At 46.1% G+C, this 13,812-nt stretch overlaps 1 protein-coding gene across 7 annotated transcripts in view; it reads left to right on the top strand.

Annotated features, from left to right (window-relative positions):
- LOC135550610 (connector enhancer of kinase suppressor of ras 2-like) overlaps positions 1 to 13,812 on the top strand; it is a 68,179-nt gene that overhangs the window by 6,054 nt on the left and 48,313 nt on the right. For all 7 annotated transcript variants that reach the window (XM_064981585.1, XM_064981589.1, XM_064981587.1 and 4 more), the window contains exon 2: positions 3,977 to 4,140. In XM_064981585.1, coding sequence (XP_064837657.1) covers positions 3,977 to 4,140 — 164 coding nt within the window. The remainder of the gene's footprint in view (positions 1 to 3,976; positions 4,141 to 13,812) is intronic.

Below are 13,812 nucleotides of genomic sequence, written 5' to 3' on the forward strand. Positions count from 1 at the left end.
TTTAAACTATCAAAATAAAGAAAGTCACACTGGCCCTGAGGAAGGCACAGGGATGCCGAGACGTTGGTAAATACCCATTCAATTGCTGTTTTATACATGGACTGGGCAACTTTCTTTATTTTGATAGTTTATTGAATATTATTATTATGTGCCATATGTTGGGTAAGTGAGTGTATGTATAGACTATAGAGTATGTGTGTACACATTTTCAGCATGTTTCTCTGGTTAAAGTGTGTTTATCGTCTTACACTTTGAGTGTGTGTGTGTGTGTGTGTTTTGATCTGACTGGCTGGCACCCTGCCCATGTCTCTTGACATTGATAAATGATGTAGATTAGCATAGTGCCCCTCCCCTACAAAGCCAACACAATAATGTATCACAGCACTAAACACAATTTACTCACCGCAGCCTCAACTGCTAGCAGATTAATAGTCTCTTAATCAGATCTCTCATCTCATCTCTCTCTGTGTCTCTCTGTGTGCTCTTCCCAGTCAGGGTGGCTGTCTGTCTCATCCATTGGTCTCATCACAAAGAATAGCTCTGTTTGTTTAGGGAGGCCAGGCCAGTTGATTAAGGGGGAATTTCTCTGCAAAGTGGGGGGAAGGCTCTATGCAAAGTGGGGTAAAGCAAGGCTAGTTTGTTATAGAAGGGTTGCTCTGCCCATTTAGAATGACAAAGCCCATCTCTGAATTGAGGTGTAATACAGGTGTTTAAAGGACAAATCCGTATTTGTCCTTTAGAACAGACGACTGTGTTTATGTAGGGAGATAGCTCTGTTATCTGGCGGGGCAGAGCATTCATACTTTAGACAGTGTCCCTGCTTGTTTTGGTGGGAAGACGTCAGAAGGGTCTTTTCTCTCTCTACCTTTTCACTTACATGTTTAGTTACAGTATTGTTGGCTTGTTGTCTTGCAGGAGCCACTACTCCAAACACCACTGCATGGTTTCTATAGCAACATGGAGATTTCTTCATTGACAAATGCTTCTTGATTAACTGGGTAAAGAGGCTGATTTGTTAAGCCCTTAAATTGTATGCAAAGCCATGGAACTCTCCTCTTTCTGCTTCTCCACAATTTCTCTGCCAGCTGAACTTGAGCCGAATGCTTCATTAGGTCCAGGCCAGAGAACACACTGAGATTGAATCAAAAGGAGGAGATGAGGGCTCCACAGCCTTCTTTGTGAGACGCAGACCGAGGGAGGAGAAAGGGGAGAAAGAGTGTGGGAGAGAGAGTGTGGGATGAGAGTGGATGAAGGAGAGATTGAGAAACACTGAGACTGAGAGAGATGAGGAAAATTGTATATGTGTGTTTAAACATGTATATGTGTGTTTACATGTGTGTGTGTGTGTTTATATGTATATTGGTATCTTTTGGTAGCCAATGTGAGGACAATGTCACCATCCATGAAGAGCGGGGGGCGGGGGGCATTTCCATGACAACATCAAGCTCTGCCAACTAGGTCTGCCCCTATTTGAGGCAACGGTCCTTGAGATGAGATCCATGATGTGTGTGTGTGTGTGTGTGTGTGTGTGAGAGACAGCAGTGTGTGTCAGTGCTGGAGCGAATGTGTGTGTCTCCGTGAGTGTTGAGTCCAGATTGAGACAGTGACAGATAGCATTTGTACAGCTGTGAATGAAAGTTATCAGAGATAATGACAGAGATGGTGCTATCGCTGTGTTTGCATGCCAGTGGGATAGGAGGATCAGTTTGAACAGCTCCTCTGTTCAAACTGGGGAGGGAAGGATGGAAGGAGGGAAGGACGGAAGGAGGGAAGGATGGAAGGATGGTACTGTGTTTCAAGTGGGTTTAGTGTGGGGCTAAATGTTTACTCATGAATGACCTGTGCCAACTGTTGGTTATGAGTGGGCTGTAAGTGTGCAGTAAATGTGAGAGTGTTTGAATGTGTCATGATCTTAATAAAGATATTATACTTTTTGTGTAGTTCTTTGTGTGGAAAGAACTACACAATAATAGTAGGACGGTTGTATGTAATGGTATGCGTAGGGGTTATGCGTATGTAATGGTATGTGTAGGGGTTATGCGTATGTAATGGTATGTGTAGGGGTTATGCGTATGTAATGGTATGCGTAGGGGTTATGCGTATGTAATGGTATGCGTAGGGGTTATGCGTATGTAATGGTATGCGTAGGGGTTATGCGTATGTAATGGTATGCGTAGGGGTTATGCGTATGTAATGGTATGCGTAGGGGTTATGCGTATGTAATGGTATGCGTAGGGGTTATGCGTATGTAATGGTATGCGTAGGGGTTATGTGTATGTAATGGTATGCGTAGGGGTTATGCGTATGTAATGGTATGTGTAGGGGTTATGCGTATGTAATGGTATGCGTAGGGGTTATGCGTATGTAATGGTATGCGTAGGGGTTATGCGTATGTAATGGTATGCGTAGGGGTTATGCGTATGTAATGGTATGTGTAGGGGTTATGCGTATGTAATGGTATGTGTAGGGGTTATGCGTATGTAATGGTATGCGTAGGGGTTATGCGTATGTAATGGTATGCGTAGGGGTTATGCGTATGTAATGGTATGCGTAGGGGTTATGCGTATGTAATGGTATGCGTAGGGGTTATGTGTATGTAATGGTATGCGTAGGGGTTATGCGTATGTAATGGTATGCGTAGGGGTTATGCGTATGTAATGGTATGCGTAGGGGTTATGCGTATGTAATGGTATGCGTAGGGGATATGCGTATGTAATGGTATGCGTAGGGGTTATGCGTATGTAATGGTATGTGTAGGGGTTATGCGTATGTAATGGTATGCGTAGGGGTTATGCGTATGTAATGGTATGTGTAGGGGTTATGCGTATGTAATGGTATGCGTAGGGGTTATGCGTATGTAATGGTATGCGTAGGGGTTATGCGTATGTAATGGTATGCGTAGGGGTTATGCGTATGTAATGGTATGCGTAGGGGTTATGCGTATGTAATGGTATGCGTAGGGGTTATGTGTATGTAATGGTATGCGTAGGGGTTATGCGTATGTAATGGTATGCGTAGGGGTTATGTGTATGTAATGGTATGCGTAGGGGTTATGCGTATGTAATGGTATGCGTAGGGGTTATGCGTATGTAATGGTATGCGTAGGGGTTATGCGTATGTAATGGTATGCGTAGGGGATATGCGTATGTAATGGTATGCGTAGGGGTTATGCGTATGTAATGGTATGTGTAGGGGTTATGCGTATGTAATGGTATGCGTAGGGGTTATGCGTATGTAATGGTATGCGTAGGGGTTATGCGTATGTAATGGTATGTGGAAAGAGTTGGTTGTTTGTGGGTTGTACATACCACTGTAATTTGTTGGACATGTGTGGAGGTCTGTGCGACGTGGTTGATTAAAGCTTGGTGAGTCTGTGTGTGTATATCTGTTCAGCGATGCCTAGAAAGGCACTATGTTCATCTCTGAGATCTCTGTTTGTCCATTTTCGTTAAACCAAGCACTGGCACACACTCACAGGCTGCAGTTTCAAAGCCCAGAAATGAGAGACACAAACACACACACACACACAGTCAGAGATAGAGAGAGAGAGTGGGGGGGAAGAGACAAGGTGGAGCGATAGAGTCACTGTAAACCCCTCAGGACTGCAGAGCTGACAAGAGAAAGTTTCTTCACACTGCCCTGACCAGATAACATAACATCTTCACACACGATATTTAGAGTGATGCCTTTGAGGGACTGAGGTCGTTGGAGCTTACATTTGAAACACACTGCCTGCATTGGTCTTGGTAATAATCTGGATAGATGGAGTTGATACCAAGATTATTGTTAATTAAATAATATTATGTTGTCTCTCAAAACAATATGCTAAATATGCTATTTCTCAATTATACATGCATCAGTACTTGTATAAAGCAGTAGCAGATAGCAGCAGAGAGGAGTAAGCCAAATCTGTTTACCTGAACATATCCCTATGTAATGAGACTTTTCACTGTGTTATTTCCTCCTCTCCCTCCAGGGCTGGATGACTGTCTGCTGCAGTACATTAAGACGTTTGAGAGAGAGAAGGTGGGAGGAGACCAGCTGCTTCGTATCACCCACCAGGAGCTGGAGGAGCTGGGGGTCACCCGCATCGGACACCAGGAGCTCATCCTGGAGGTTGTGGACCTACTCTGTGCCCTGGTGAGTCCTCCATCCCTTTCACTCAGTCATTTCATTCCCCTCCAGAGCAGGGGTCTTCAACCTGTTCAACTTTTTTTTCCATATCTTGTCTTATCATCAGGTGAATGATAATGGCAAGGCGAAGTAATCAACATTTATTTTTGAAATTAATAGATATGGTAGATCGTTTTTCACTGTTTTGACCTCCCCACATTATAATTGGAAGATGAAGTGTAAACTCTCAACGGCCTATTAGCTAGAAAGTTAAAAAATAGCAGCTAAAAAATAGCAGCGGTTTAGAGCTAAAATAGCAGCTGTTTAACTGGTTAAACAAAGGTTAGCCATGTTTTTGCAAAAATGATTTACCAAGTCAAGAAAGCTTACCACCAACCAGTAGCATTTGCTACACTGGTAGCCTATTCGCGGGGGCCTTTTCAAAGTCTATGTCAGATACTCCAGTGATTGTAATTTGCTCAATATTAGGAGTTGAGAATCATTGAGGACTGATGAACCCACCAAAGAGTGTGAATCAAGTCAGGAAGTCAGAGAACCATCCAGAGACCAACTCAAAAAGTCTAGGTCTAGGCTTAATCTGTGTCCGGGAAACCAACCCCTTATTTTTTGGCCATAGTGAAGACCCCTTTCTGGAGAGGTCAGACAGGCAGCTGGCGTAGGGCTCAACTGTAAGAGTCTTTACAGTTTAGGAGTGAAGTGCTGGGATATGTTAAAGCATTTCTGTGCTGACAGCATTTCAGACTCTTGTTCCATCTTGTATGTTTTGTTTGTCTGACGTCAGTGTCCATTTTAGGACATTCTATCATTCAATATTCCCCTTAGGTTGGATTTTCTTTCTGATTATTGATAATTAGTTGTTGACATATTCACAGTTGGCTAATATCTGTTTTAGGCTGACAAGTGTTGTGACAGATCAGGTAATCGCCCTGTTTGTCAGTTAATTTCCCTTGTTCCACCTGTATGCCGGAGGGGTAGTTACTCACAGAAAATAAACATTGATAATCTCTGATAATCCCCTGGACTAATTTTCCATTCTCTCTGCCACCCCACACATACTGTACAGACACAATCACACCACCCCAAACACACAACACAATCACACCAGCTTCTAGGGTGGTTTGGGTGGGAGTGACACATGGACGATAAAGAACGATGACCAACAGAAGATAATGGCTATAGAGAAAGAGGGTGAGATAGAGGATGAGAGAGAAGAGAGAGGATCCGAGTAAAGATTGAGTGGGTGAGATGGATGGGAATAAAGGGAAAAGAGTGAGGCGGGATATCTATTTAACTAACTATTTAGCAGCCTTATGGCTTGGCGGCAGAAGCTGTTCAGGTTCCTGTTGGTTCCAGTCTTGGTGACTTGGTACCATTTGCCAAGCGATAGTAGAGAGAACAGTCTATGACTTGGGTGGCTGGAGTCTTTGACAATTTTTAGGGCCTTCCTCTGACACGGCCTTGTACAGAGATCCTGGATGGCAGGGAGCTCGGCCCTAGTAATGTAGTGCGCCATACACACTGCCCTCTGTAGCGCCTTGCAGTCGGATGCCAAGCAGTTGCCATACCAAGCAGTGATGCAGCCAGTCAAGAAGCAGTTGTATATGGTTTAAATGGTGCAGTTGTAGAACTTTTTGAGGATCTGAGGGCCCATGCTGAATCTTTTCAGCCTCCTGAGGGGGATGAGGCATTGTCATGCCCTCTTCACAACTGTGTTAGTGAGTGGACCATGATAATTCCTTAGTGATGTGGACACAGAGGAACATGAAGCTTTCATCCTGCTCCACTACAGCCCCATCAATGTGCCTGAGGGCGTGTTCGGTTTTCTGTTTCCTGTAGTCAGGAAACCTGCTCCTTTGTCTTGCTGATGTTGTGGGAGAGGTTGTTGTCCTGACACCACACTGCCAGGTCTCTGAACTCCCTGTAGGCTGTCTCATAGACTGTTCTCTCTACTACCACAAGCGGTACAGATGCACCAAATCTGGAACTAACAGGACCCTGAACAGCCATACGACTGCTAAATAGTTAGTTAAATAGATAACAAATACAGTTGAAGTCGGAAGTTTACATACACCTGAGCCAAATACATTTAAACTCAGTTTTTCACAATTCCTGACTTTTAATCCGAGTTAAAATTCCCTGTCTTAGGTCAGTTAGGATCACCACTTTATTTTAAGAATGTGAAATGTCAGAATAATAGTAGAGAAAATTATTTATTTCAGCTTTTATTTCTTTCATCACATTCCCAGTGGGTTAGAAGTTTACATACACTCAATTAGTATTTGGTTGCATTTTCTTTAAATTGTTTAACTTGGGTCAAATGTTTCAGTTAGCTTTCCACAAGCTTCCCACAATAAGTTGGGTGAATTTTGGCCCATTCCTCCTGACAGAGCTGGTGTCACTGAGTCAGGTTTGTAGGCCTCCTTGCTCGCACTCACTCTTTCAGTTCTGCCCACAGATTTTCTATAGGGCATTATGAAGGCCACTCCAATACCTTGACTTTGTTGTCCTTAAGCAATTTTGCCACAACTTTGAAAGTATGCTTGTGGTCATTGTCCATTTGGAAGACCCATTTGCGACCAAGCTTTAACTTCTTCACTGATGTCTTGAGATGTTGCTTCAATATATCCACATAATTTTCCTCCCTCAATTTTCCTCCCTCATTCCTCCCTCCCTCCCTCATTTTCCTCCCTCATAATTTTCCTCCCGCCATCTATTTTGTGAAGTGCGCCAGTCCCTCCTGCAGGTTATGCTGATATAGGACTCGTTTTACTGTGGATATAGATACTTTTGTACCTGTTTCCTCCAGCATCTTCACAAGGTCCTTTGCTCTTGTTCTGGGATTGATTTGCACTTTTCGCACCAAAGTACATTCATCTCTAGGAGACAGAATGCGTTTCCTTACTGAGTGGTATGATGGCTGCGTGGTCCCATGGTCTTTATACTTGCGTACTATTGTTTGTACAGATGAACGTGGTACCTTCAGGCATTTGGAAATTGCTCCCAATGATGAACCAGACTTGTGGAAGTCTACAATTTATTTTCTGAGGTCGTGGCTGATTTCTTTTCATTTTCCCAAGACATCAAGCAAAGAGGCACTGAGTTTGAAGGTAGGCCTTGAAATACATCCACAGGTACACCTCCAATTGACTCAAATTATGTAAATTAGCCTATCAGAACCTTCTAAAGCCATGACATCATTTTCTGGAATTTTCCAAGCTGTTTAAAGGCACAGTCAATTTAGTGTATGTACATTTCTGACCTACTGGAATTTTGATACAGTGATTTATAAGTGAAATAATCTGTCTGTAAACAATTGTTGGAAAAATTACTTGTAGATGTCCTAACAGACTTGCCAAAACTATAGTTTGTTAACATGAAATGTGTGGAGTGGTTGAAAAACTAGTTTTAATGACTCCAACCTAAGTGTATGTAAACTTCCGACGTCAACTCTAGTTACCCGGGCTATTTGCATTGACCCTTTTTGCACAAACTCGTCTGACTCATCACATACGCTGCTGTTACTGTTTATTATGCACTGAGTGTACAAAACATTAGGAACATGACATAGACTGACCAGGTGAATCAGGTGAAATCTATGATCCCTTACTGATGTTACATGTTAAATCCACTTCAATCAGTGTAGATGAAGGGGAGGAGACAGGTTAAAGAAGGATTTTTAAGCCTTGAGACATGGATTGTGCATGTGTGCCATTCAGCAACTGTTCGCTGCTCTGGCCCCCCAATGGTGGAACAAACTCCCTCACGGGCAAGACAAATCACCACCTTCCATTTAAGGAGGATAGGATAAAGCCCTTCTGATTTAGATGCACTATTGTAAAGTGGCTGTTCCACTGATGTCAGAAGGTGAATTCACCAATTTGTAAGTCGCTCTGGATAAGAGCGTCTGCTAAATGACTTAAATGTAAATGTAAATTCAGAGGGTGAATGGGCAAGACAAAATATTTAAGAGCCTTTGATCGGGATATGGTACTGTAGTAGGTGCCAGGCGCCCCGGTTTGTGTCAAGAATTGCAACACTGCTGTGTTTTTTACACTCAACAATTTCTTGTGTTTATGAAGAATGGGCCACCACCCACAGGACATACAGCCAACTTGACACATGTGTGAGAAGCATTGGAGTCAACATGGGCCAGCATCCATGTGGAACGCTTACGACAACTTGTAGAGTCCATGCCCCAATGAATTGAGGCTTTTCTGAGGGAAAAAGAGAGGGATTCAGTTCAATACTAGGAAGATTCCTAATGTTTGGTATGCTCAGTGTATATCCTGTCGCTTAGTCCCTTTATCCCTACCTATATGTACATATCTACCTCAATTACCTCATACCCCTTGACATCGACTCGGTACTGGTACCCCATGTATATAGCCAAGTGATCTTTACTCATTGTGTAGTTATTCCTCGTGTTATTTTTTTTCTATTTTCTATTATTATTATAATACTTTTTTTTGTCTCTGCATTGTTCGGAAGGGCCTGTAAATAAGTATTTCACTCTTAGTCAACACCTGTTGTTTACTAAGAATGTGACAAATAAAATATTATTTTGTTTGATGGAGAAGGAGAGAGAGAGCGATGAGGGGATAGAGTGGATAGAGAGAGAGAGAAGGGAATATAGAGGGAGAGAGTAGGGGATAGAGAGAGAGGAGGGAAAAGAGGGAAAAGAGGGAAAAGAGAGAGAGAGGGGGGATAGAGAGAGAGGAGGGGATAGAGCGACAGAGAGAGAGAGAGAGAGAGAGAGAGAGAGAGAGAGAGAGAGAGAGAGAGGGGGGGGAATAGAGAGAGGAGGGAATACAATGAGAGAGAGAGGATGGGATAGAGATAGAGGAGGGAATACAGAGAGAGAGAAAGAGAGGAGGGAATAGAGAGAGAGGAGGGAATACAGAGAGAGAGAGAGGATGGGATAGGGAGAGAGGAGGGGATAGAGAGAGAGGAGGGAATACAGAGAGAGAGGAGGGAATAGAGAGAGGAGGGAATACAGAGAGAGAGAGAGGGGATAGAGAGAAAGGAGGGGATAGAGAGAGAGGGAGGGAATACAGAGAGAGAGAGGGAAATAGAGAGAGGAGGGAATACAGAGAGAGAGAGGGGATAGAGAGAAAGGAGGGAATACAGAGAGAGAGAGGGGAGGGAATAGAGAGAGAGGAGGGAATAAACAGAGAGAGAGAGAGAGTGGAGGGAATAGAGAGAGAGAGAGAGAGAGAGAGAGTGGAGGGATTAGAGAGGGAGAGAGGAGGAGATAGAGAGAGAGGAAGGGATAGAGAGAGAGGAGGGAATACAGAGAGAGAGAGAGGAGGGAATAGAGAGGGAAAGAGGAGGGGATAGAGAGATAGAGAGGAGGGGATAGAGAGAGAGAGGAGGGATAGAGAGAGAGGAAGGGATAGAGAGAGAGGAGGGAATACAGAGAGAGAGGAGGGAATAGAGAGGGAGAGAGGAGGGGATAGAGAGAGAGAGAGGAGGGGATAGCGAGAGAGAGAGGAGGGAATAGAGCGAGGAGGGGATAGATAGAGAGAGGAGGGGATATAGAGAGATAGGAGGAGATAGAAAGAGAGAGGAGGGGATAGACAGGGAAAGAGAGGAGGGGATAGAGAGAGAGAGGAGGGAATAGAGAGAGGGGGGATAGAGAGAGAGGATGGGCTAGAGAGGGAGAGAGGAGGGGATAGAGAGAGAGAGAGGGGGGGAGGGGATAGAAAGAGAGGAGGGAATAAAGAGAGAGAGGAGGGGATAGAGAGAGAGAGGGGATAGAGAGAGAGCGAGAGAGAGAGAGAGAGGAGGGGATAGAGAGAGAGGAGGGAATACAGAGAGAGAGAAAGAGAGGAGGGAATAGAGAGAGAGGAGGGAATACAGTGAGAGAGAAAGAGAGGAGGGAATAGAGAGAGAGGAGGGAATACAGAGAGAGAGAGAGGATGGGATAGAGAGAAAGGAGGGGATAGAGAGAGAGGAGGGAATACAGAGAGAGAGAGGAGGGGATAGCGAGAGAGAGAGGGGATAGAGAGAAAGGAGGGAATACAGAGAGAGAGAGGGAGGGAATAGAGAGAGAGGAGGGAATACACACAGAGAGAGAGAGGAGGGAATAGAGAGAGAGAGTGGAGGGATTAGAGAGGGAGAGAGGAGGAGATAGAGAGAGAGGAAGGGATAGAGAGAGAGGAGGGAATACAGAGAGAGAGAGAGAGGAGGGGATAGAGAGAGAGAGGAGGGGATAGAGAGAGAGGAAGGGATAGAGAGAGAGGAGGGAATACAGAGAGAGAGAGGAGGGAATAGAGAGGGAGAGAGGAGGGGATAGAGAGAGGAGGGGATAGAGAGAGAGGAGGGGATAGCGAGAGAGAGAGGAGGGAATAGAGCGAGGATGGGATAGATAGAGAGAGGAGGGGATATAGAGAGATAGGAGGAGATAAAGAGAGAGAGGAGGGGATAGACAGGGAAAGAGAGGAGGGGATAGAGAGAGAGGGGGGATAGAGAGAGAGGATGGGCTAGAGAGAGGGAGAGAGAGGAGGGGATAGAGAGAGAGAGAGAGGGTGGGATAGAGAGAGGGGATGGGATAGAGAGAGAGGAGGGAATAGAGAGAGGAGGGAATACAGAGAGAGAGAGGGGATAGAGAGAAAGGAGGGAATACAGAGAGAGAGGGGAGGGAATAGAGAGGGAGAGAGGAGGGGATAGAGAGAGAGAGAGAGAGAGAGGGGGATAGCGAGAGAGAGAGGAGGGAATAGAGCGAGGAGGGGATAGATAGAGAGAGGAGGGGATATAGAGAGATATGAGGAGATAGAGAGAGAGGAGGGGATAGACAGGGAAAGAGAGGAGGGGATAGAGAGAGAGAGGAGGGAATAGAGAGAGAGAGGGGATAGAGAGAGAGGAAGGGATGGAGAGAGAGGAGGGAGAGAGAGGAGGTGATAGAGAGAGAGAGAGAGAGAGAGAGGATGGGATAGAGAGATGAGGGGATAGAGAGAGAGGAGGGAATACAGAGAGAGAGGAGGGAATAGAGAGAGGAGGGAATACAGAGAGAGAAGAGGGGATAGAGAGAGGGAGGGGATAGAGAGAAAGAGAGAGGGGAGGGGATAGAGAGAGAGGAGGGAATACAGAGAGAGAGAAAGAGAGTAGGGAATAGAGAGAGAGGAGGGAATACAGAGAGAGAGAAAGAGAGGAGGGAATAGAGAGAGAGGAGGGAATACAGAGAGAGAGGATGGGATAGAGAGAGAGGAGGGGATAGAGAGAGATGAGGGAATACAGAGAGAGAGGAGGGAATAGAGAGGGATAGAGGAGGGGATAGAGAGAGAGGAGGGGATAGAGAGAGAGAGAGAGAGAGAGAGAGAGAGAGAGAGAGGGGGGATAGAGAGAGAGGAGGGAATACAGAGAGAGAAGAGGGGATAGAGAGAGGGAGGGGATAGAGAGAGATGAGGGAATACAGAGAGAGAGGAGGGAATAGAGAGGGATAGAGGAGGGGATAGAGAGAGAGGAGGAGATAGAGAGAGAGAGAGAGAGAGAGGGGGGGAGGGGATAGAGAGAGAGGAGGGAATACAGAGAGAGAAGAGGGGATAGAGAGAGGGAGGGGATAGAGAGAGAGAAAGAGGGGAGGGGATAGAGAGAGAGGAGGGAATACAGAGAGAGAGAAAGAGAGTAGGGAATAGAGAGAGAGGAGGGAATACAGAGAGAGAGAAAGAGAGGAGGGAATAGAGAGAGAGGAGGGAATACAGAGAGAGAGGATGGAATAGAGAGAGATGAGGGAATACAGAGAGAGAGGAGGGAATAGAGAGAGGAGGGAATACAGAGAGAGAGAGAGGGGATAGAGAGAAATGAGGGAATATAGAGAGAGAGGGGAGGGAATAGAGAGTGAGAGAGAGTGGAGGGATTAGAGAGGGAGAGAGGAGGGGATAGAGAGAGAGGAAGGGATCGAGAGAGAGGCGGGAATACAGAGAGAGAGAGGGAGGGGATAGAGAGAGAGGAGGGGATAGAGAGAGAGGAAGGGATAGAGAGAGGAGGGAATACAGAGAGAGAGAGGAGGAAATGGAGAGGGAGAGAGGAGGGGATAGAGAGAGGAGGGGATAGAGAGAGAGAGGAGGGGATAGAGAGAGAGAGGAGGGGATAGTGAGAGAGAGAGGAGGGAATAGAGCGAGGAGGGGATAGATAGAGAGAGGAGGGGATATAGAGAGATAGGAGGAGATAAAGAGAGAGAGGAGGGGATAGACAGGGAAAGAGAGGAGAGGATAGAGAGAGAGAGGAGGGAATAGAGAGAGAGGGGGGATAGAGAGAGAGGATGGGCTAGAGAGAGGGAGAGAGAGGAGGGGATAGAGAGAGAGAGAGAGAGAGAGAGAGAGAGGGATTAGAGAGGGAGAGAGGAGGGGATAGAGAGAGAGGAAGGGATAGAGTGAGAGGAGGGAATACACAGAGAGAGAGAGAGAGAGGAGGGGATAGATAGAGAGAGGAGGGGATAGCGAGAGAGAGGAGGGAATAGTGCGCGGAGGGGGATAGATAGAGAGAGGAGGGGATATAGAGAGATAGGAGGGGATAGACAGGGAAAGAGAGGAGGGTATAGAGAGAGAGAGGAGGGAATAGAGAGAGAGAAGAGGGGATAGAGAGAGGGAGGGGATAGAGAGAGAGAGAGAGGGGGAGGGGATAGAGAGAGAGGAGGGAATACAGAGAGAAAGAGAGGAGGGAATAGAGAGAGAGGAGGGAATACAGAGAGAGAGAAAGAGAGGAGGGAATAGAGAGAGAGGAGGGAATACAGAGAGAGAGGGGGGGATAGAGAGAGAGGGAGGGGATAGAGAGAGAGGAGGGAATACAGAGAGAGAGGAGGGAATAGAGAGAGAGGAGGGAATACAGAGAGAGAGAGAGGATTGGATAGAGAGAGAGGAGGGGATAGAGAGAAAGGAGGGAATACAGAGAGAGAGGGGATAGAGAGAAAGGAGGGAATACAGAGAGAGAGGGGAGGGAATAGAGAGAGAGGAGGGAATACAGAGAGAGAGAGAGGAGGGAATAGAGAGAGAGAGAGAGTGGAGGGATTAGAGAGGGAGAGAGGAGGGGATAGAGAGAGAGGAAGGGATAGAGAGAGAGAGGGGATAGAGAGAGAGGAGGGGATAGAGAGAGAGGAAGGGATACAGAGAGAGAGGAGGGAATACAGAGAGAGAGAGGAGGGAATGGAGAGAGGAGGGGATAGAGAGAGGAGGGGATAGAGAGAGAGAGGAGGGGATAGCAAGAGAGAGAGGAGGAGATAGAGCGAGGAGGGGATAGATAGAGAGAGGATGGGGATATAGAGAGATATTAGGAGATAAAGAGAGAGAGGAGGGGATAGACAGTGAAAGAGAGTAGGGGATAGAGAGAGAGAGGAGGGAATAGAGAGAGAGAGGGGAGATAGAGAGAGAGGATGGGCTAGAGAGAGGAGAGAGAGAGAGGGGATAGAGAGAGAGAGAGAGGGGGGGAGGGAAATAGAGCGAGGAGAGGATAGAGAGAGAGGAGGGGATATAGAGAGATAGGTGGAAATAGAGAGAGAGAGGAGGGAATGGAGAGGGAGAGAGGAGGGGATAGAGAGAGAGAGGAGGGGATAGCGAGAGAGGGGAGGGAATAGAGCGAGGAGGGGATAGATAGAGAGAGAGGGGATATAGAGGGAGAGGAGGAGATAAAGAGAGAGAGGAGGGGATAGACAGGGAAAGAGAGGAGAGGATAGAGAGAGAGAGG

Source organism: Oncorhynchus masou, chromosome 12, assembly GCF_036934945.1.
Source record: "Oncorhynchus masou masou isolate Uvic2021 chromosome 12, UVic_Omas_1.1, whole genome shotgun sequence".
Taxonomy (NCBI): domain Eukaryota; kingdom Metazoa; phylum Chordata; class Actinopteri; order Salmoniformes; family Salmonidae; genus Oncorhynchus; species Oncorhynchus masou.